The sequence below is a fragment of the Strix aluco genome, chromosome 8 (genome assembly GCF_031877795.1).
Source record: "Strix aluco isolate bStrAlu1 chromosome 8, bStrAlu1.hap1, whole genome shotgun sequence".
Lineage (NCBI taxonomy): Eukaryota > Metazoa > Chordata > Aves > Strigiformes > Strigidae > Strix > Strix aluco.
The window spans coordinates 29,851,255-29,873,496 of NC_133938.1; the positions used below are offsets into that span (position 1 = coordinate 29,851,255).

At 54.9% G+C, this 22,242-nt stretch overlaps 1 protein-coding gene across 1 annotated transcript; it reads left to right on the forward strand.

The window, feature by feature from the left end:
• UCK2 (uridine-cytidine kinase 2) lies at positions 1-21,468 on the forward strand. Its single transcript, XM_074832911.1, has 7 exons — positions 1-206; positions 10,551-10,710; positions 11,647-11,743; positions 12,616-12,758; positions 16,594-16,691; positions 18,741-18,789; positions 19,337-21,468. Exons 1-7 carry the CDS (start codon positions 108-110, stop codon positions 19,474-19,476), a joined length of 786 nt encoding a protein of 261 aa, XP_074689012.1. The 5' UTR covers positions 1-107; the 3' UTR covers positions 19,477-21,468.
• The last annotated feature ends 774 nt before the right edge of the window (positions 21,469-22,242 follow it).

Sequence of the window (22,242 nt, forward strand, 5' to 3'; positions counted from 1 at the left end):
GGGATGTGAACCAGGCGGGGAGGAAGGCCCTTGACTCATCAGATAAATCCAGCCCCGCACGGAGGGCGAAGGCGGAGGAGGCGAGGCGGTGCTGCGAGCAGGGGAGGATGGCGGGGGACAGCGAGCAGCGGCTGGAGGAGCAGGGGCAGCCGAGCGGCGGGGAGCCCTTCCTCATCGGGGTCAGCGGCGGCACGGCCAGCGGCAAGGTGCGGGGGGGAGCTCCGGGGGGTGGCGGTGGAGCCCCGGGGGGCTGGGAGCGGGGGGATGGGGGTGAGCCCGGCGGCCACATGGCAGCGCGGCGGGGCCGGGCGGCCGCTCCGCCACGTGCGCTGCCCCGGGGCCCCGCCGGGCCGGGCCGGGTCGTACCGGAGGACGTGGCGGCGGGGCCGGGCGGGCTCGCTGTGTGCCCCGGCGGTGCACGCTGCGGCGCGGGGAAAGAGGAGCCGGCGAAGAGAGCGGGGCCGCCGAGGCCTCTGCCCGGGCGGCGGCTGCGGGGGCTCGGCGGCCGGGAGCCCCGGAGACACGTGGAGGGGGGGGTGGGGGTGCAGGCTTTACCCACCTCGGGCCGGGAGCCTGCTGCTGCCCTTCGCCTCGCCGGGGGCGGCGGGGGCTACCGGCGGGAAGGGATGGGGGGTGCGGGGCCCCGGCCCGGCCGGAGGCGGCATCCCCCCTGCGAAATCCTCCCTCCCGTGGCTTTACCGAGCGCTTCCCCACCGCCCCCCGTTCACCTGCAGTGTCCCCCAGGGCCACTCGCCGCGCAGCAGACCCGCAGGCTGCGTTGGGTGCGGTGCAATTATTTAATTTATTTTCTCTTTAATGGTGTCGGTCGTGCATGGTGGGGGGGTGTACCCTTTCCTGGCCAACTTTGGGGGGAGAAGGGAGTAGAAATTCCGCAGCAAATGCTGACTCACAGCGGCAGAAGGAGCTCCTGGCTGCGCCCGGGAGGGGCTGGCCCCCGGCGGCGGCAGGTAGGAGCGGGGCGGTGGGCTGGGGGAGCCCCGCCGCCCCGGGGAGCCGCTCCGCTCCGCGCCGGCCGGCGGTAATGCGGGTTTTTCTGGAGGGCTGCTACACCCAAACTGCAGCGCAGGGCAACTCCGGCAACGTTACAGCTGCTATTTTTTTTTTTAATTATTTCATACGGTGGGTTTTTATTTATTTAACCTGAGGTAGGTTGCTTTCTATCCTAATATGAAAAGAAAATTACTTTTTTTTTTTTATTCTTCTTGAAGAGCAGTAAAACCAGATCCACAGCTAATCAGCCCTCTGGTGCAGGGCAGCACAGACATTCTATCTGCATTTTTAAGAGGCTTTTCAGAGAACATGAATAGATTTGCAAGTAACAATACCTTTGAAATATTTCTTGCTAAGGAAACTGAATGTGGGCCATCCGAGGAGGAATACAGAGCCTTATATCTCTGGGTTGATTTGTGTTTGGAGGGGAGCCCCTTTTTCTCCTGAAGGATGGCATGACCCAACTGCTGTACCTCAGCCCATAATAACAGTGTTTTAAGAATGTGTTTCTAAGTACTCTATTGATTCTTGGACTGCTGTTGCTACTGCAAGGGGGAAAAATCCAGATATAACAGGGGAGGGATGGTGAGAGAGGATGCAATCTCCTCCACTGGGAACCAAAGCTGGATTGTTCCTGCAGTACGGCTCCTGGTGACTCAAACACGCTGGGTTTGTCTGCTCTCTGATGCGTGGGTCTGCCTCTCTCTAGCTGTCCCAATAACATCGTGTCTGGCACTGCTGAACTGTTATGTCTCTGAATGCTGTGTCTCTGGCCCACAAGGTAAAAGCAGTGATTACAGTACAATATGACACAGTTGTTCTCGACTTCAAAGTGAAAATGCTTAGTAGCAGCAGGCTGCCTTAGAAAAGAAAATAGGGAAATGGTTCTTTCTAGCAAGGGAGATGTACTAACTGGCTTTTCCTGTCTCTCAGCTTTGATTTCCCCCCCTCCAATGATCTCTGGCTGCTAAAAACCTCTGTGCAGTGCTGCCCATTGAAGGGAATCCAGCAGATAAGTACAAAGTTTGTGGGAAAAGACTACAAGAAATATGCTGGGAAGAAAAGTTTGTTCGAGGAGAAGCAACAGGAAAAAAAGACCTGGGCCTTGTGCACACAGACCCTCAAATTCACCTTGGATGGAGCTGCAAGGCAGGGGTACAGTGGGGCTGTCCTCCATCTGGCTGGTGACAGTGCCCTGTGCTGGGTGATGCCGGGTGCTGAGGTGCGCTTGGGGAAAGCAGCGGTGGGGCCGGTGTGGTTTGCTCAGCTAAGGGCTTGCCTGCAGATAAAATCCAGTCCCAGGGGCTGCTGTGCCGGTGTGCTGGGTCTGGGTGAAAATGAAATGCTCCTCGAAGGAAAGCGAAGCAGGCACCTTTCCCACTGGGAAAGCGGCAAATCCATCCGAGTCGTCCTCACACCGATTGAGGGTTGTTGTCATAACACACCCCTTTGGCAGCCACCAGCCCAAAGATAAGAGGACATTTGCCTTCCAAGGCCCCCCCCAGATCCTCCCGCTGCTGCTTTTGAGTCTGAGATGGGCAAAAAGGCTCTGCAGTCCCCCCTGCCCCATCCCTCTCGATGTACCAGCGCAGTCAGGCTGTGGAAGGAAGGGATCCAGTCTGTAGCTTGCCACAACTTGTTGTGTTGTGTGGTGCCCTGGGGAAGCTGGCATCTGAAGCGGGCAGCCTTCCCTGAAGAACTGGGGGGAGTGTTTGGCTGGTATTTCTTAAAGGCAGATTGGTGAGAACTCAAATTCAAAAGGCTGGCTGCTGTTCCCTAGTGAGCAAAAGAGTCTTGAGCAACTTCCAGTACTCAAATAGGGGGTAGGAACCTGAACACTCTCCTATTTTTGGCTCTTAAAAGAAATCTGGACTGTGTTGGGAGCAAAACTGAGCAACCGCAGAGGTCCTGGGCAGGCTGTGATGCTGCAGCCTCTATGAGGGTAGTGCCAGCTGCATGGTGGCTGTTTTGTGTTGGCTCAGCTGGGACAGGCTCTTCACAAAAGCTTGCAGGGAGGCAGCATTTCTTCCACTGTCCCCTGAAATCCAAGCACTGTGCAGCCTGGGCAAAGCTTGCTGCAGTCTCCTGATGTGGAGATGACATGGCATTAAGACCCACTCCTGTGCCAAAGCTGGAGAGGATTGCAACTGCCTTATTTCCTTAGAGGGATTCCCAAGGCTGGTTGTAACATTTTCTCTTTCACTCTATATGCTTTGAAGTGCTGTGTTAAAGTTCTTGTTTTCTTCTTACACCTGTGGTCTTTGTGCTAGCAGCATCTTCCTTCCCTCCCGCAAGAGATTCCTGACTACCAAGGACTGCAGCATGCAAGGCAGGCAGCCAGGCTGCGGGCTGGAGGAAAGTTCAGCAGACTGACTACTGAGATAAGCTGGAAAACGTTGGGATGTGTCCTTAAGTTCTCCATGTGTCCTCACACCAGCTTAGCTCCTGGGACCTTGCAGCTCTGCTGGCAGTGCTGGAGTGGCTCGCTCCCAGCAGCACTGGAAGCATCTGGTGCTGGGGTGGTTGCAGGGGTGGGGAGAGCTCTTTGACTCAGGCTGAAGCATTAATTGCTTGTCCCCACGTGCTGCAAAGCGAGGTGCTGATTGCTACCTTCTGACAGGAGGCTGCAAGAAAAGACAGATTTACAAAGGGCTGAATGCTTTTCTTGGCTGTCTGGCCCTCAGACTAGTGAGGGCTGAATATGGGTGCCACCCTCACCCAGTGGCTGCATCATTTGAATCTTGAGTTAACACATAAAGTTGAAAATGTCTGTTTGAACATGCAGCCTGAGAGTTTCCATACTGCAGAGCACCAAAATTGCAGCGTGTGTTCAGCCAGGTGTATTCTGCACTGTTAATCCATTAGGCACTTCTGCTTTAGACACCAAAAACCACTGTCTGAGGCTGAGCTGATTGCCAAAGAGAGTTAGCCAGGAGGCTGAAGAAGGCTGGTGTCACCCAGCCAGGGTGGGACAGCTGATGTGTTGGTCCCCAGGGAAGCAGCGGCCCCAGCTGCAGCACATCTCTGCATGAGGCAGTTCTCTCCACGTGGGGCTTCTTGCATGACAGAGCTCAGTCCCCTACACTAGCAAGGGCTGAGGTTCCCCCCCAGCAGTCTGGGGGTCACTGCACCATGTCACCAGCTGGATGCCAGGCAAAGAAGCCCAGGAGAGACCCAGCAGTGACCCAGGGGGGAGCCACGGGAGGGGGACTAGCAGGGACTGCAGCAGTCCGGTGTCAGTTCAGCACCATTTCCTGGTGATGTTCGTTTCATGGCTGACAGGAGCCCTGAATCACAAGGTCTGACTTGTTAAACACTGGTGTCAATGTGTGCTAGAGACTCGTCAAAATTTCTAGTAGAACATTATTCTGTGCCAGCTCCTGATCAGACTGATACACAGGACGTTTTGATGGATCAGCCCTTTCCTGGTACTGATTGAACATGTGCGAGTTCGTTATGGAGCCTGCTTGTGGTAGTCGTGTGGGCTCAGCCAGCTCCAGGCTATGGAGTTTGCAGCAGGGACTCGAGAAAAATATCCTGTGTCTAAAACTGGTGGATTGGGAGGGCTTGTGTTAGAGGGTTTGTTTTCCTCCCTGTGCGTAATCTGTGTTCGGATCCTCTGTGTTTGTGTGTGCCTGTTTATGCTCCAGCCCAGGACTGTTGATCACATGTGCAGTGTCCCAGGGTGAGTGAAGAGAAACCTGGCTATCCCAGTCCCAGACTGGTTGGCCTGTGGCTCACGAAGGGAAAAGCAGGAATGGTGAACCTGCCTGGGAAAGCTCTGGGTGGAGGCCCAGGCTTTTGGTACAAGAATAGCAAGTTTCCAGTCCCAGTGCTGCCATACGGATGTGCTCCATTAGGACTGGAAAGGATTGCATGGGTCATGAACTAGCTCTCTGCAGTCACAGGCAGACATTTAATAGATGCTCTGGGACCCTTCCCAATTTGGTATCTGTTCTGTGTGTCACCCCAGTCCACCAAGCACTTTCTAATACCCTATGATTAACATAACCTTACAAGAAGGGACTGAAATGCGTGACTAGTGTGCTGTAGGAGATGAGCTGGAGAGAAGGGCAGCATTACCATGGCCCCTGATTTCAGGGACCCTGCTGAGAAAAAGTCCCCTGTGATGCCTGGAAAGGGAACCACACTACAGGTGACATCGGAGAAATGCAACAAGTAATCCCAGTGGTCCCTGATGTGATCTTAGGGAAAACCCTGCCAGATCCTAAAACTGGACACAGTTTTATCCATAAGCATGTGATGAGGACGCCCCAACCAGGCTCCTGCAGATGCAAAGCCATTGACAGCCCCTGCCAAGCCTGCTCACATCCAGATACTACAGGAAGGGGGTTATGTTATGGCAGTGGTGTCCTCTGGGCTTCTCTCCCTAGTGGGAGGTGGCTGCTGCAGTCTGTCTGTCCTTGCTGCTGGCTGTAGCATTTGTTGTGGGCCAGGGACGTTGCTCTCTTGGCGAACGCTGTCATCGTGGTGAGCAGCATCCTAGATCAGGGGCAAGCAGCCTGCAGCAGTGGCAGGAGTCTGCCTCTCTTTATTCCACACTGGAGCCCAGCACGTGCCTCTCCTGGTAGGTCTTGCTTCTGGCACAGCCCTTCCCCCTTTACCTGCTCCCCAGGGGACCGACAGCTTCCGTATTTCTTTAGGGCTGGAATCACTTTATCTGGAGTAAGTCACTTTTGCTAGGTGTCTAGTCTAGAGTCCTTGGGAGGGTGGGAGGTCCTCCCAATCCTCCCTGCTGCTGTATTGGGACCCTAGTGAGCAGCTTGGTGTGAAGATCCCTGTGCAGTGCCAGGCTCCCTGGGGATGGATGGACTGCTCTGAGCAAGTGGGTTTTAGCATATCCACATGCACAAGGCTTATGGATTCCTCCTAGCCCGGGACAGGCCTTAGCAGCCAGGAGCAGAAGTACCCATAGTGCCCTGTCTGCTGCAGCAAACCTGGGGCTGAAAACGTCGGCTGTGTCCTGCCCGGTACCTTCACATGGTGGTTAACTTTAGCACTGTCCATCAGCTTTCTCTCTAATACCAGTCTGTAATTCACTGGCTGATCAGAGCTACCCAAGAGGGATTGTGGGATAATCTGCATAATAATATTGGGGAATTAGTCAACTGCTGAAGAATATCTGAGCAGCTGGCTATAGGCCATAAGTGAATATGAATTAAATATGTAATGTAATTAATATCTTTCAAATAAATGTCAGCGGTAGGGCTCCAAACACCCGTCTGTTGAGTTTCTTCCCTTGTGCACCACCGCTCTCCTTTCGGGAAAATATACTGGAGCTCTTTCCCAGGTGCCCTCTGTGTCTTCCCCTCCCAGCAGAATAAAGCTGTACTTCTTCCTTAAACACTGGTTATTTGTGTGCTTGGTTCAGAGGAGGAAACCTGCAAGGGGAGCTGCAGCTGCTTCTGTTCAGGAATAACATCTCTGAGCTCGCTTCTTGCTCTGTGATGTGCAGATACCTCCCTCTCAACCATCTGTGTGTGGTGTGGGTTGGTTTGCACAGCTTTCCCAGGGAGCAGCTCAAGTGCAAAGTCTGGGGGAGTGCAGCTCAGTGGGTCGCAGCCAGTTTGCTCAAACCTGGAGCTGAGTTCTCCTTGCTGCAGCATGTGGAAAGTCATGAACAGCAGCAGAGAGGCCAGGGCTCCCTGCCTGCATGCTTGGAAAGTCCTGCATTGGTTTTATGTGGCTAACATGGGAAAGGTCTGCTTGGCAACCATGGAGGCTCAGAAGCTGCTGCGTCCTGTCTATATTTAGTTTTAAACAAGTTCTGGAGGAGGGGAAGGCTTTTGCTTGAGAAAGCATCCTGTTGCCGGGAGCGTGCTGTGGCTGAATCACCATCAGTGTTCGCTTTGGGTCGTGGCGAGGTGTGCACGGACAGTGTAGATCTGGGGAAGAGGTCGAGCGGAGGCAAGGAGCCCTGTCATGCCTCTCATCTTCCTGCAGATGAGATGTTTCAGGCAGGGCAGAGCTAGGGATGGGACTCAAATCCCGGAGTTTCTGTGCTAGGATTCATCTATAGCATCACGTCATCTTCCTCAAGTCATCCTCTGTTTGCCTCTGTAGTCCTGGGCTTTTCAGAGAAGAAACGATTGTCGTCTTCTTCCCTGAGAGAAGCAGTTATGAATTGGCAAAGGAAGGAATCTGAGTCCAGGTTGTCCCTTCAAGTGGGTGCCGAGTGCATGTGTCAGCACCACGTGTCCCCTGGGTTACTGTGCATCCAGGCTGGTTGCACCCCGGCACGGTACTTCACAGTCATGCTTTGACCTTGGTCTTTCTGGGCATCTGCAGGCCTCCCCAGAGCCAAACTGTTTGAATTTTCAGTTATTAGTGGGTTTTCACACTTCTGATTAACATCAGCCACACATATGCATGCAGTACTGATTTGGGAGAAAGGGGTTTAAGCAGGGGACGTGTCATTCATTTGGAGGGACGCTTCCTGAGGCTGGGAGTTTCTGTTCCCACTGCATAGGGGAATTCGTAACCTCTGCATTTTTGGTTTTTCTTCCTCCTTAACATAGGGTGTTTATCGACCAAGGGGAAAAACTGCCTGTCCAGCTGTAGAAGGTATTCAGACTGGCATCAGGGAATGTCCCTCATGAACCATTCTTGTTTCCATCACAAATGCTTGTGAGAAAAGGAAAAACCTTCTTCACTTAGACCTTGCAGAGGTTTTCTGCCCCACTAAGGCAAGCTGAATGCAACCCTTGGGTTGGAGGAACATGCTCCCTGCTGTCCCTATGTCCCGCTGCACTTATGCAGGTATAATGTATGAGCAGTGCCCTGGCCCACACCTCCTGCCTTCTGTGGGGCCAAGGTGACACGTGTACCTCTTCCCAGAGCCCAGAGGTGACATCCCTGCCCACCTGGGCAATGCAGTATGCTGACCCTGAGCTCGGTCCTGAGAGCAGGATGTCCTTGTGATCATCTTTCTCCACCACTTCTGGTAGCTCTCCAAAGCTCACCAGAGAAAAGGGAAAGGTCCGTAGCATCTGCCTGGATGCTTTCGCAAGAGGCGCTTGCTACTCCAGAGCATTGGGTGGTAAATGCAGCCAGGATACACTCTGATCCTCATCCTGGACACTGGTGGGAGAACATGTTCCTGTCTCCAGCTGCTGAGAGCTACTTTCTCATCGGGTTTTTCTGACCATGTCTCAAGCTGTGGGTTGTGAAAAAGGAGGGTGATTTTCAGAGCTGATGGGGACTCTTTTCTCCACTTTCCAGGATCAGTAGACGAGAGATTAGTGTGCATAAGGCAGAACAAAGACTGGCGGGAACCATCTGATGCCCTCAATGATTTTATTGTCCATCCACATGCTGAGGTCCAAGGGGAGAGTGTGAGTGCAACTGGTGTGTTGCTTTCACTGGTCCAAAGTAAAGGAGCCCTGCTTCTTCCCCTGGGCTGGGGAAAGCAGTTTCTGGTGCAGATCTGTATGGAGCCTGCTGATCTACAGGCTGGGGATCTGGGTGGCTGTGCTGGAAGGTGGTTTCTTCCTAATTGCAAAGGGCCTAGGAAGTTTGGTGTCCTCGGCAGCTGTGGCCAAGGCTGAACGCTTCTGCGCTGCATCTCCTTGCAGCATGGAAAGGCAGCAGTGTCCTGGGGAGAGAGCAGGGAGAGGCACCGTGCACGCCCTGTTTTTTTGAAACCTATGGGATACAGCTGGGTAAGCAATAGGGCTGACACAGGCTGGAGAAGTATGTGGGGAGTGGGAAAACAGAGGAAACGGACAATGGGCTCCGGCTTTGTGTCTGCACGTGCTGAAGGGCGAGTGGCTGGCACTGACTTGCAGTGCTTTGTTCTGGGCGGTAGCGGCTTGCTCCAGGGCAGGGCTGCTGATGTGGCTGGGGAAGCACACCTTGCCAGTCCTGAGAGGCAGGAGAAGAGGGTGGGATGCTCAGGGAGACCCCATCCCTGACCCAAACCCCAAAGTTGTGCCCAGGGCCACAAGGACTGCTGTCAGGCAGCCCGAGCCAGTTCGCTCTGCAGCAGTGCTGCGTGTGGAGGCTCTCCAGCCGGGCTGGGCTGACTCACAGCGCAGCGGTCACAGCCAAGTCAGGTCAGCCTGGCCTGGAGGGGAAGAGACAGTCTCTGGGGACAGGAATGCCGTCAAGTCTTCCAGCTTCTCAGGCAAACAGCCTTGCCCTTTGCCTGCTGGGGTGACCTCCTCTGCTAGGCATGCATTCCCCTCCCTGTTCCCTCTCACCACCGCTGTCTTCAGTGCTGTATGTGGAGGTTGCCAGCCAGGTACGCAGTGGGTGGTTGAGCCAGCAGGGAGGTGGGAGCATGGAAAGAGCCACAGGCAAGCTGGGGGAGGCAGGCTGGGGCAAGCAAACCTCTCTTTGTGAAGCAGAGCACTCAGTGGAGAGAGTATATGTGGTAACCGAGACCCGGAGTGGCTCAGCTGGGCGTCTGCAGCAAGCATGATTTGCAGGAGGTGAAGCAGCTCAGTTTGGCACCAGGAGCACCCACTTCTTCCCAAACAGTGGCTGACATGCAGGGCTCCCACAGGCAGCAGAGCACTCCCCCGCCAGCCTGACCTTGGCTCTCGCTGGCTGGGGCAGGCATGCCGGCTGCCAGTTAGTGATGCAGTTAACACCACTGTGTTGCGCAGCGGCCAAGGACTCGTATGACTAAGGAGAAGCAACGGAAGCAGGCTTTGGGATTTGTTCCCCAACTGTGCTCTGATTTGTGTCGCTATGGCAGGGTCCAGCGTGACCCTTTGCCAGCAGAGAGTCCGTGCTGGCCGCTGGCACCCAGGCCACTCCACACCGTGTGCGAGGTGCCGGTCCCTGTGCCAGCAGCGCTCGTGGGGATCTTGCACCAGCAGTCAGAGCCACGTGGCTCTTCAGCCGCTGGCTCCGCAGTGCCCTTAGCCTCACTGTGCCAAGAGGCACCAGGATATGCTCGCGACTGCTCCTCCCAGCCCTGGCAGCTGTGGCAGAGATCCCTGATAAAGTCCCAGGGCTCTCTTCCCGGTGTCTTTTCATCCTGGGCTTTGTTTAAGGTATGAAGACAACATGGTTCTGCCTCTCTGAGGACTCTCTCCCTCCCTGTCCATGCTGTGGTGGGGTTTCTGGGCTGGACCAGGACTGGGGGAACCAAGGCACTATGGCTGCCTCCCAGGGCGGAGGCTCAGCCCTGGTGCCACACGCAGCTCTGCTCCCTGGGGAGCTGCTGGGCAAGCTGGAGCTGGCCACAGGGCCCTGGGGGTGCGACTGAACTTGGGCAGCAGCCGACTGGTTTCCTGCCGCCATTTGTATCCAGAATAGGAGCTGTGAGTAGGCCATGGGGATGGAGGAGAGGCGGGCAGGGAGCAAGCTTGGTGCTGCTTTCACACTGAAGGGACCTGCGATGATGCCTCTGGGGCTTTGGGCTGTACCTTTGAGGGGACCACGAACTCTTGGCTGGAGATCCAGCAAGCAGCGTCTCATTCACTGTGGCTGTTACCGGGGCACATTCTGCCAGCACAGCTCAGACACCACTTGCTGCTGACTTGCCTCCTTTGCTGTTCCTTCCCCAGTCCTCAGTATGCTCCAAGATCGTCCAGCTGCTGGGCCAGAACGAGGTGGACTACCGCCAGAAGCAGGTGGTGATCGTGAGCCAGGACAGCTTCTACCGGGTCCTCACCTCAGAGCAGAAATCCAAAGCGCTCAAAGGCCAGTTCAATTTTGACCACCCAGGTGAATGCAGAACAGCATCGGGGCTCTGCCACGTGGTGGGGGGGGCGAGGGCTGGAGCAGAAATCCCCCACTCCACCAGCAGAGCCTTGCATGGACACTGGGACTCTGTCTCTGCATGGGGCATGAGTGGGTGGCTTAGTTAAGCTCTTGTGGAGCTGTGTGCATCCCTGACAGGGTGGCTGGGGGCCACCCATGTCCCCTGCAGTACAGCCTCTGTCTCTTTTGGGAAGGAAACTGCCTCTGGGGTGGAGTGTTTGGGATGAGAAAGGGCAGGTTGTGAGCCCTCAAATTCCTTAAGCTGCTCTTCTTCTCCCTGTGAAAACATCCCCTGGTTTGAAAACCTTTCTGGTGCTGCTGGGTCAGGACCAGGGAGATCTGGCCTGGCACAGCCCCCTGGACCCAACAGCTTCGTGTCCCTCCTTCAAGGAGGGAACCATCTTGTGTAGCTGCTCTGCAAACCCCTTCACCGAGGGGGCCGCGCCATGTTGCTACAACAGGGCCTCTTTGAACCATCTCTGGGCTTGGTGGGGAAATTCCAGAGCTGCTGTCCCTTCGTCCCGATGAGGACAATGGCTGGAGGCAGGGAGCACCGAGCAAACAGAGCCCTGTCTGTCTGGCGACTCGAGGCTGAAACACTGCTGCAGTCTCTCCGAGGGCTGGAGCCCTGGAGGAGATGCCTTCCCGAGCCCGGGCTGTTAGTGCCACCGTACAAGGGCGGTATTGATCTCTGCGGGCCAGATCCCAGGCTGGTGCAAAGCAGTGAAGCCCCAGGGGCTCCGGGAGAGCTCGGCCATGCTACGTCCGCTTTCCTCCCAAGTCTGCGCGTCTGGCTGTCCCCAGTGTGGGGTGACAGTGGCTCTGGCTAGGCTAAGCTCAGCATCTGGTGGGTGGGAGAGGTTGCAAAGCTGCCTCGGGTAATGTTTCCTCTCTCCTCAGATGCCTTTGACAACGAGCTGATCGTGAAAACGCTCAAAGAGATCACAGAAGGGAAGACGGTCCAGATTCCTGTCTATGACTTTGTCTCCCACTCCAGGTCTAACAGCCGCTCCTGCCTTGCTGTGCCTCTGCTAACGCCCTGCGGCGCTGCACGCAGCCCTGCCAGCCCAAACTGCCTGCCCCTCTGCTTGCGCCCGCTCTTAGGCGCCTAACGTACCAACAGAAAGTTCCAATCCTAACTACTCCAGACCCCTTGGTTAGAGGATCCAGGGCAGATACAGATGCAGTCTGAGGGTCTGGAAAGCTGCGCAGCCATGCAGTGGCATCCAGCAACATACAGGCGTCAGCAGAGGGGGGTTATGCCCCCCCCCCCCCCTTTTCTTCCCCCATCCACACTTCCTCTCCCCATAAACTCTGTTTGCAGCTTTAACAAGTATTCCAGGCTCAAACAGCCCAGCACTACCAGGAAAGGAGGAGGACAACTGTTCTTGCTCCTGTAACTCTTCCCTTGCATGTGTTCAGCTTGTTTTTGCATGCCTGTGTTGGTCGTGGATGGTGTGACCCTGCTCCATTTCCCACAAAAGCGCTGTGGTGTCAGGGGGGTGCTGCCTGGTTCCCAGGGGAGCAGAGCTGGTCCGTGCAGGTTCCCGTGGGTCAATTCCCATGCATAGGTTTTCCGGGCTTTATAGCTTGGCACATAACACTTGCAAGCAGCAGCTGGCCAAGGTGGGGGGAGGAGGGCTAGGCTGCTTCCTGCTCTGCCGTTTGTCCTTCTAGGAAGTGTACATATGCCTTGGATTCCCTCCACCGCGGTGGGGTAGGTCTGCCCTCTCCTTGGTCGCCCCCCTGGTGCAGCAGTGATGTCCCAGGGTTGGAGCAGTGCCTAGGAGCACTGCTGCTTCCCCCCACCTCTCTTGGCTTGTTTCCCTCCCCCCCCCAGCATATTTTGACTCTCCTTCCTTCTGCTAGGAAAGAGGAGACGGTGACTGTCTACCCTGCTGATGTGGTGCTCTTCGAAGGCATCCTGGCTTTCTACAGCCAGGAGGTGCGGGATCTCTTCCGCATGAAGCTCTTTGTAGACACGGATGCAGACACCCGGCTGTCCCGCAGAGGTGAGGCCTGAACATACCTTGTGCAGCAGGGACAGAAGTGTCACTTAACTGGTCTGGGCAGCTGGTCACAGAGGCAGGTGATGGTGACCAGAACAGAACTGGAATTGGCACAGAGCTGTGCTGCTGTGAGCAAAGTAGCCAGGGAGCTTTTCCTCCCCAGTGCAGAATGTCACCCAGGGCAGCTTAAAGCAGTGGAGAGCACCTTGCTCCATGTCTCTTAGGGTTCAGTGGGGGTTTTTCTGCCTTGTCTGGGATTCCTCCTTTGATGCAGGCAGCAGTGTGACTACTGAGCGTGCTGTGTCCTCACATGGCCCTGTGGCAGCAGCCCTGTGCCATCAGCTGAACGGCAGCTACTGCCGGTCAGCAGGTACCAGCAAGGAAGGGTGCAATGGGCAAGGCGAAGCATTTCGGCAGTTCAGTCAGAAGGCAGTGCCTGATAGATCTGCTCAGGACCTGGGGTATGGGTGTGCTCCGAGGATGGCATTTGGGTGTGAGGGTGTCCATCGTGGGTGATGCAGATAGGGAGTCTGGTTGTACATCTTGGTCTGTGCAAGCACAGCCAGTGCAGCGTGGAGCCTCTTCATGGTACTTGGCACTGGGGTGATGGCTTTAGGGGCAAAGAGCCCTAGAAACCAGAATATCCCTCTCTAGGACTCCCCATGACCAGCTGGCTTGGCTGTGGGTTGCCAGCTGACATAGGAGGGACTCAGCTCTGCATGACTTGAGATGCTGTTCATTTCAAAGCAGCCTTTAGGAGTGGGGTCACTGATGTAGCACCTGAGTCTCCTGGGTAACTAAGGAAGCCTTTGGGGACTCTTGGGGCAGAATTCAGTTCTGCCTGGACTGTCCCTACCCCTACTTGGCTCTGACAGCCACAACAGGGTGTCTGAGGATGCAGGAGATGACTTAAGAGAAGAGGTCCTGTCCAGACCTCTGTGCTGTGATGACAGGAGCATGTCTCAGTGCGTCAGCCTGGGACTGCTGGTTTGCATGGGACTGTTCCACTCTGTGATGGAACTGGTGTGGCCTGCCCTCCCGCTGTCAGACAGACACACAGCCTCCTCAGCTGTTGGGATGTCATCAGTGCTGACTAAAAGCTCCTTTTTATGCATCCTTCTTGACCCTGCCCACTGTTCTTGCATGACTCATCCAGGGAGGTGACAGCATAGTCATGCAGGGAGATGTATTAGCAGGTCATAGATACGCATCTGCAAGATCCTGCAATGTGACCCTTATCCCTTAAGCCTAATCCTGTGCTGTACTGGAACTTGGGTTCACACTCAGCCATGTTTCTGGCAGTGCCCTGTATTGGCTGTCTGAAGGCAAGGCGTTGCCATGTGCATTTGCAACACCACGTGACTGTGTCTGCATCCCAATTGTACTCTGGAGCGTGTGATTCAGTCACTTCGGACTTGGTACAAAACTATGAGCTCAGGGCTTGAGAACTGGTTGAGATCCCACTGACTAAGAACCGAGACCATCCAACTGTCCACCACAATACAGAGCTAAACCCTGCTGTGCTGCAGCTGTTGGACGGGGTCCTGAACCCCAAGACCCAGGCCATTCTTGGGGTATTTCTCCCACCCACCATCAGTCGATAAAGCCTTGCAAATGGGCAGCTAGGCTGGTTGAGGTGCTGGTGTCTCCTAGTTAGGGTAGCTCCTTGGCCTCCTGTTAGGGAACTGACCACTTGACAGTCTCCTGGCCTGCTGTCAGCAGTTGGTAGGACCACTGCAACAGCAAATCTGTTTACTGTATGTCTCCCTGGCATTTCTGGGAAAGGAGAGCCTGTGTGTGAGGTGCTGAAGGTATAATCACATCCCTGGAACGTAGCTGGAGGCAACTTGTAGCAAAAGTCAGGATCTTGCATTGTGACATGGCCCTGAGTCATCTTGCTCTCCCAGAAGTCCTGAAGAGTTGCAGCAATGGGCTTTCCAGTTGGGCAGCAGCGGGATGTGATGTTTATGGAAATGTAGCTGACAGCTCAGTTAATCAGTAGTGCTGGGCTTCAGTACGTGCAGCTCGCACTGTCCCCATCTCAGCACCTCTCCCAAGAAAAACGCTGCTACCAGAGTGCAAGGGGCAAGGTCTGTCAGCTGCCTCAAACAGCCTGATCCGTGAAAAGCTGATTCTGGCTGAGGTCCCTTGCTGCCCTGTTCTTGGCCAGCTTCCGTAAAACAAAGACCTCAAAAACCGCCTGTTTTGAGTCATGTCTGCCTGCTGGCTCTTCATGGGTGCTGATCTGTCCATGGGACATTTGCCTGCCCTGCAAGTAGAGGATGATACCTCCAGATAGGGTGTGTGGTCCCAGCCCAGGTTACTGAGAGCCATTGCTTTGGGGCCAGGTACAAGACAGTGGGTGTTTGACTTGTGTTTTTGTGTGGGGTGATTGCCCTGCTGTGGTCTGCCCTGGGAGCGGACAGGAGAGTTTTGCTGTGTCAGGACCAGCCCCTGCAGCCTGGGCACTAACCCTGTGCAGCTCACAGGCCTCCCACATGCCATCCCAGGCTGGGTGTGCTGTAAATACACCCTTGCTGTGCTGCTTCCCTGCCCTAGAGTAGCCAATGAACAGGGTGTGGAACCTGAGAAACAAAAGTCTCTCTTTTATTTTCCTTGCCTATTTCTCTGTATTGTTTGAGCTGGGGCTTGCTCCTGCTCTCTGGAGAAGGCAAGGAGCTGGCTAGAGCAGCCTGGGCTGTGCTGAGCTGTTCCTGGAGCAGGCAGGGAGCTGACACACATCCTGCTACCAGCCCTTTCTTCCCCCCATCACCTCCCCAGTGCAGGGCTGTGAAAGGGCACGCGGCGAAGCTGCTGGCCGAGGGCAAACAGAGCCACGGGAACGGTGCCAAACCAGCACTGAGAGAGTAGCACTGTCCTGGCCCTGCAAGCACACAGGCGATGGCTGCTGAGCAGGTCACACAGGCTGGCAGTGCCATGGCTTGGCTCTGCTCGGCACGTGGAGAAGGCTCATGCCAAACCCAGTGCCAGGCGCTAGCATGCTGGGGAGAAGCCAGCCAGCCCCTTGGGGAGAGCCAAGAGCCGTCTGCTTGGCCACCGGGCTGTTTTGGCTCCTACCCGTGGATTGAATTTCTGCTGAACTGGGGCACTTGTCCATGCTGAAGTGGCTTCAGACCAGAGGTGGCAATGGCCCAAATACCTCATGCAACCAGGGTATAAAGCCCAAACAGCAGAACAAGCAGGAGACCAGCTTGCTCTCCTGCCTCCTGGCTTCCTCCTGAGCTGATCTCCTCCATGCACCCCCTCAGCCTCTTGTTGTGGGAGCCTGCTTCGCCTTCCCATCCCACTCAGCTGGGGCTAGCACAAGGAGCCTGCCAGAGCTGGGTAGGTGGGTGAGCTTTACTCTCCTCACCTCTGCAGACCTGAGTTTTAAACTGCGCCTTAATGTGTGTATGGGTGAACCCCACTGCTTTTCCATTCTTTGGGCACTTCTGCCTTGGGATGACTAGGAGAATGCCCCATCCTTAGGCCAAGGGCAGGGCAGAGTGACAGGAGGGATGCAAGGGCTGAGGCTGGGAACAGTTAGGACTGGCGTGGCACTGATTACAGCTGGAATGTGCTTGCAGAGCTGAGAAGGGAGGGAGGCCAAGAAAAGCCCTTGGTCAGGTCAGCCAGCCCTTGGCTCCAGGGGAAGCTTGGAAGCGGGTTAAAAGCATGTAGCTGGGCTGGGGTGTGCTTGGACTTGTGGGCAGCAGCTTCCAGGAATGGAGACCTCGAGCAAAATACTTGGGTGGCTAGCCAAAGGCTGTACTGAAGGGAAGGGGGATGGAGCGATTCATGTCTCAGCTCCTGACTGTGCCTTACATCTTCCCTGCAGTGCTACGAGACATCAGTGAGCGAGGCAGGGACCTCGAGCAGATCTTATCTCAATACATCACCTTCGTCAAGCCTGCCTTTGAGGAGTTCTGTTTGCCAGTAAGTACGGGGAGTGATACCCATGGGAGTCTGCCAAAAATGCCTCATACCCTGCCCAGCTCCTCAGACAGGAGCATTTTGTGCCCCAGAGCTCAGGTCAGCCTGCCTCACCTTGCTCCCTCCTTGCAGGCACTGGCAAAAATGGAGGTGCCAGTGCTGGCCAGGGCAGGGTGAGATGGGCACTATTTATCCAGCAGCTTGCCTTCTTTGTGAGATCACAGGCCCTGACATGGCAAGAGAAACCCCTCCCTGCACAGGGTCTGACAAACCATCACCAGGCAGCTCAGCAGATGCCAGCCCGGGAGGGAAGATCCTCGTCTGCATCTAGTCGGGGAGGGGGAGATCCCTGCCCGCAGGCAGTGTCTGCCTCCTCTTTTGGGCTGTCTGCCTGCCTTTTTTGTGCTGCTGGCTGGATGCTTGGGAGAGCAGGGGAGCTTCTTTCTTCGCTCTCTGCTGCAGGACATGGCCTTAGAGGTTGCATTTCCTAGGCGGTGAGAGGCCAAGGTGTAGAGCAGACAGACCTTGCTCGGGGTCAAGGCTACAAGGTCTGCCTGGAGAAAGGAAGTTACTTTGGGAGCTGATAACTGAGGCAAGGCTCCCTAGCAGACAGGGACTTTGCATGTGGGAGACCACCGCAGTCCTGCAGAACTTGCAGGTGAAATAGTGCGTTTGCAGGACTAGCCATTGCACACCTCTCCTGGCTCTCATGGAGAGGAGCCTGAGCCTTGGTTCTCAAGGCTTTTCAAGCAGTTACATGAGTTACTTTCAAATAGTTATATGAGGAATTTCTTCTTATTCTGGAGGAACTGAGCCAACAGAGTCCTGCAACCTGGGAACTGCTGGCCAGCACCACAGGCAGGAACTGAACCTGTGCCTCCAGCCTCAGGAACATCTCTGTGCCTGTCTATGTGGCCAGCTCTGCCCTTTACCATAAGAGGGGCTCATTCTTTTTGTGCTACAAGATCTTTTCCTGGCTCCTGGGCAGCACCCTTTTCTTTGTCTGTCTCAGTTGTGGCTCTGGGAACCAAGGCCAATTCTAGGGTAATTCCAGAAAGGCTTTTCCTAAGAGGCAGGTCCAGCTTGATGGCTCCCCTCCTTGCAATTCCCCAGCAAAGTAAATCCGCAGCTTTGCAAAGCAGCAGGTGCTGCATCAATCTATTCTGCTGAAGAGTCTGTAGGAGAATGAAATGTGAAACGAGGAGGGTAGAAAACAACTGATTTGTCCCTACCCACCAGCTCTGCAGTGGTCTGCTCCCACTTGCAACCTGCTGGTGGGCTCAGCTGCAGAGCAATTGCATGTGGATGTTGAGCAGGCTCAGCATCCACTGTTGCTGTTACTCAACTCCTAAACCAGCTCTGGGCCAGGTGGTCCAGCACTGAAATGGTCCAGCATGTCCTGGTGATTTTTGATATGGCTGGAAGCACCTGGAGGTGTCAGATGACACTCTTCGCCCAGCAGGCTGGCTTGTTTACGGCTGGTAGAGCTTGGCTGTCAGGAAGCTGATCGGCTGTAAAAGCTGACACAAATAGGGGAGGAAACTGAGACTGGCACCTGCAGGTGAAAATAGGTCAGAATTGGTGTCATGAATCAGACCTTTTTTGCAAGTGATACTGGTAGAAAATTCTCCCCACATCCCAAGCAGACCATACGGCTGTGCCCTGCATGTCCACACAGCCCAGGCATGCCAACTCTTGCTTTTGTACCAAGTCTGGGTGGATTCAGGAGGAGGTTGTTGCCAAAATCATCAACTGCTGGAGTCTTGCAATAGTGAGGCTTTTTAATTTCAGGTTTTGTTAGGGTGCCTCTTCCTTCCTCTTACTGGAATCTGTAGGAGCTCATGCAAATGGAGTCAAGGTGCAAAGCATGGCCCTCAAAACACAGTGGAAGACAAATAAGAGCATCCAAAATGTATTATCAGCAACGACATACCTCCCAGTGGGTTTGGGTTTGCAAGGGGAGGGGAAAGACCTGTCCCAGGAAGCAGGGACAATGCCCCAGCCTGGTGGCTCTCCCCTTTCTCTGTAACACAGTGCTCTCTCTCCTCCCAGACCAAGAAGTATGCTGATGTCATCATTCCCAGAGGAGCAGATAATGAAGGTGAGTGGACCCAGACCCTGCCATTATGTCCTGGCAGCAGGCTTTGGGCTGTTGTGGCAGAGTTAGCTAGGAGGTAGCAGGACTTGCCACAAGGTGACTCAGGCCACTGCCACCTGAGAGAGTGCTGTTACCACACGCGTGCTGAGATGAGCCTCTCCCCTTTGTTCCTGCCTGGAGCATTAGTAACTGGGAGTTCGTGCTCTGATCAAGCCTGAGAGTCCATCTATGCGCAGTGCCTCCAGGCAAACTCTTGGTTCATCCCACACAAAGGGAAATGTGCTTCTCCAAGGCCAGACATGCAGCTGGGACAGCCAGGCCTCCACCTGGCTGGAATCAGCCTCACCATGCTGGCTTGAGTACTGGGCTCAACTGGGACAAAGGGATGAAGTTCCAGCGGGACAGCTCCTCCCTGCAGGGCTGCAGCTCCCCACCGTGAGATGGGAGCAGGGGAGATGGCAGTGTCATCATCTCTGGCTTGTCTCTGGTTTAATTGTACTGATCCTAATGCAATGTCTCCTCCATGTCTTTCCCTCCCTTTTGCTCACAGTGGCCATAAACCTGATAGTGCAGCACATCCAGGACATTCTTAACGGAGGACTCAGCAAACGCCAGAGCAACGGCTACCTGAATGGCTACACTCCTCCCCGTCAGCGGCAGCCCTCAGAGTCCAGCAGCCGGCCTCATTGACCCCAGGCGGCAGGCGGGAGGCTGGGGGCGGAGGGCACTCGGGCCCTGCCACTGCCCCTCTGTACATACTGTCCGTTCATTCCCCCCTTATCTATTTAAGAAACCAGACGGAGACGAATGCCTTTAATTTTCTATGTTGGAAATGCTGAATGAGAAGCAGCCAGCTGCTCGGGAGCCTGGACCACCCACAGCTCCTGGCCTTGCTCAGTAACTCTTCCAGCACGGACCCGGCTATAAATCTCTATAAATATAGAACTGCTCTATTTTTGTGTAAATGCAGAATAACGTAAAATTACTTGCCATAAGGTATTTGCCAGGCTCAATGTTGCTGGGAGGGGGCTGGGAAGAGGGTCCTGGGAGATGTTGGTGTCAGGATCTTCACCTCAAAGGCGGTAAGGAAGGAAGAGCATTCAACAGGTGCTTTAGTATTGCAGTGGTCTCCATCCCAGGGAAGGGACGGGCTGTGGTGGAGGTGGCAGCTTGAGTGTGGCCTAGATTTTGTGACTGGGCTAGGGTTGCCCCCTCCTGCCATTGCTATTCAGGTCCGAACAGCCTGGTTTTGGCTGGCAGGCACTGCACAATACCACTGAGAGTTGGGAGAATGATGTATAATACCTCCTCCGACTGTCTTTGCGTCTCCAGGTCTCAGTCCCTCAACAGCATCCCTTTCTGTGTCTGACACCCCTTCCCACCACAGGTGTGGGTCTGCTGCCACACCCTCCAGCAAGGACCTGGTAGGTGATGCTGGGTATGTGATCATATAAACACGGCAGCTTGTGTCTTTAGCAGTCTGACTGCCTGGCTTGGGTGTGGATGGCACATGGATACCTTCAACCCCTCTGGAGCTCAGTGGCTATGTGGGTGGTGGGACTCCTAGCCAAGCCCTGGGCTCAACTTTTAAGGCTGGAGGTTGGCTTGCAGAAGGCCAGAGGTGTGTCTGTCATTCCTCGCCTGGAATGGTTTTGCTCTTGGATGGAGGATATGGTTAAGGGAGAACCAGCCTCTTCTGAAAGAAAGGGGCAATAGATGATGAAAGGCAGCCTGTCTGAGGGGGGCGGCAGCAGTGTGTAGCACTCTCTGGGCTACCTAGCATCCCCATATGGGGCATCCACAGGTCCCAGCTGGGTAGCATGAAACTGGATGGCCAGGAGTCCTCTGCTTCCCTTTTTCAGAGCATGTTCTTGCCTGGCCTGTGTCCCTTTCATTGCGTCCTGGTGGAGGACACAGTGTCCTCACAGTATGTCATCCCCAGGGCTGCCCAGGGAGTGCCCTCCCTTGCCCAGGGTGAGAAGTATTCATCCCTAACCTGGTAGTGCTGCAACGGCTGTGTCTCAGGAGAGCCTGATGGGGCTCTACTGCAGGTCTGGGGATGCCTGTAGAGCAAGGTCGGGCAGCTGGGCTGGGGCAGGGGCTTGGTGGGAGCCGGGGAAGGGGATGTGGTGGGATGGTAGCCAGGAAAGATCCTTTGGCCCATGATGCTGGGACTGACATGCCTCACTGGAAACAAAGTTCCATAGGCATCCCATGAAGCCTGGAGCAGGGACCTTTAGCCTTTCTCTGATGATTTTCAGTCTTTCCAGAGCATTGGTTTTGCTCTGCATAGTTAAAAGCTTAAGACCTGAGACACTCAATACTCCAATTGCTCTCCAGCCCCATGTGAGCCGAGACAAGCTTTGATTTTTTTTTTAACAGAGAACAAGAAAGGAAACACCTCCCCCAGTGACTCCTGCTAGGGCAAGCTCATTACCTCTTGATCTGTGATGGGCAGCAGCCCTTTATCCCCCTCCCTGTCTACAGACACTCCATGTCTGTAGCATGTCAGCTTTGCCATAATCAAGGGCTGGCACTGGCTAATCCTAGGTACAGCCATAGGCAAGAGGGACTGAAGCCCTGCAGAACTGGTGAGGCTTCTCACGGCTTAAGGAGCCAAGATAGCTGTCAAGATGAAGTACTGGCCTCCTCTCCCCTGTAAATAAAAACAGAACAAATAGATGCTGGTGTTTCTTGTCTCCTGTTTGGTGCTGCATGTTGCTGGCTGCAGTCCTAGTGTGGAAGCAGACTTAGCCAACATTGTCTTAGTTCTGCAAGTCAAAGCCAAATCTGGAGAAAAGCTCCTGGCACAGACTGCTTTGGTGAAGAAGGAGGTGCTGAATGCAGTGGCTCTGGCTTTTGGCTGGCCAGTTAGCTCTCAGCAAGTCCTGGTGCACACATGGCTTGGGTTGCTTTTGTGAAACCCCCCTGCTCTCAGGACAGCAGAGATGGACAAGTTCAGCACTTCCCAGTAGGTCTCTTGAACAGATGACAGAGTGAATTTTGTCAATAGAGCTTACAGCCAGGGTGGCATTAACACTAGTGGAGTTTTGGGCAAGGGTGAGATTGCTTTTAGCAAAGGGATAAAACACTTTGTGGAAAATCACGTTATGTCAGCATGGATTCACGATGGGGAAGTTGTGCTTGAACAATAGATGAGGGAAGATTCACATTTTGTGTGACACGTGCATACATTTCGTTGATCGGGAGCGTGCTAGAAAACAAAGATGGTAGGGGGCTCTTAGGCAGGAGTTTGCCGTGTTTCCCAGCCAGCGCTGCTGCGTGCGGGTGCTCTTAACTGTTGCGAATGAGGAGTGTGATTAGCCTAGAATTATTTGTGGAGGGCCATGACCCACGGGGCCCTGGGCACGCAGCAGCCACTGCCACCTCACAGGGACATGGGCACCCACCAGGCAACTCACGGGGATGTGGGCCCCCCCGGGAACCCTGCCGGGA

What these genes read in the sequence shown, in the direction of transcription:
- UCK2 (XM_074832911.1), top strand. Translation starts at nt 108, where the DNA reads ATGGCGGGGGACAGCGAGCAGCGGCTGGAGGAGCAGGGGCAGCCGAGC. An exon ending in CACCCGGCTGTCCCGCAGAG is followed by an intron (nt 12,759 to 16,593) that starts GTGAGGCCTGAA and finishes TCTTCCCTGCAG; the next exon opens with TGCTACGAGACATCAGTGAG. An exon ending in TTGAGGAGTTCTGTTTGCCA is followed by an intron (nt 16,692 to 18,740) that starts GTAAGTACGGGG and finishes CTCTCCTCCCAG; the next exon opens with ACCAAGAAGTATGCTGATGT.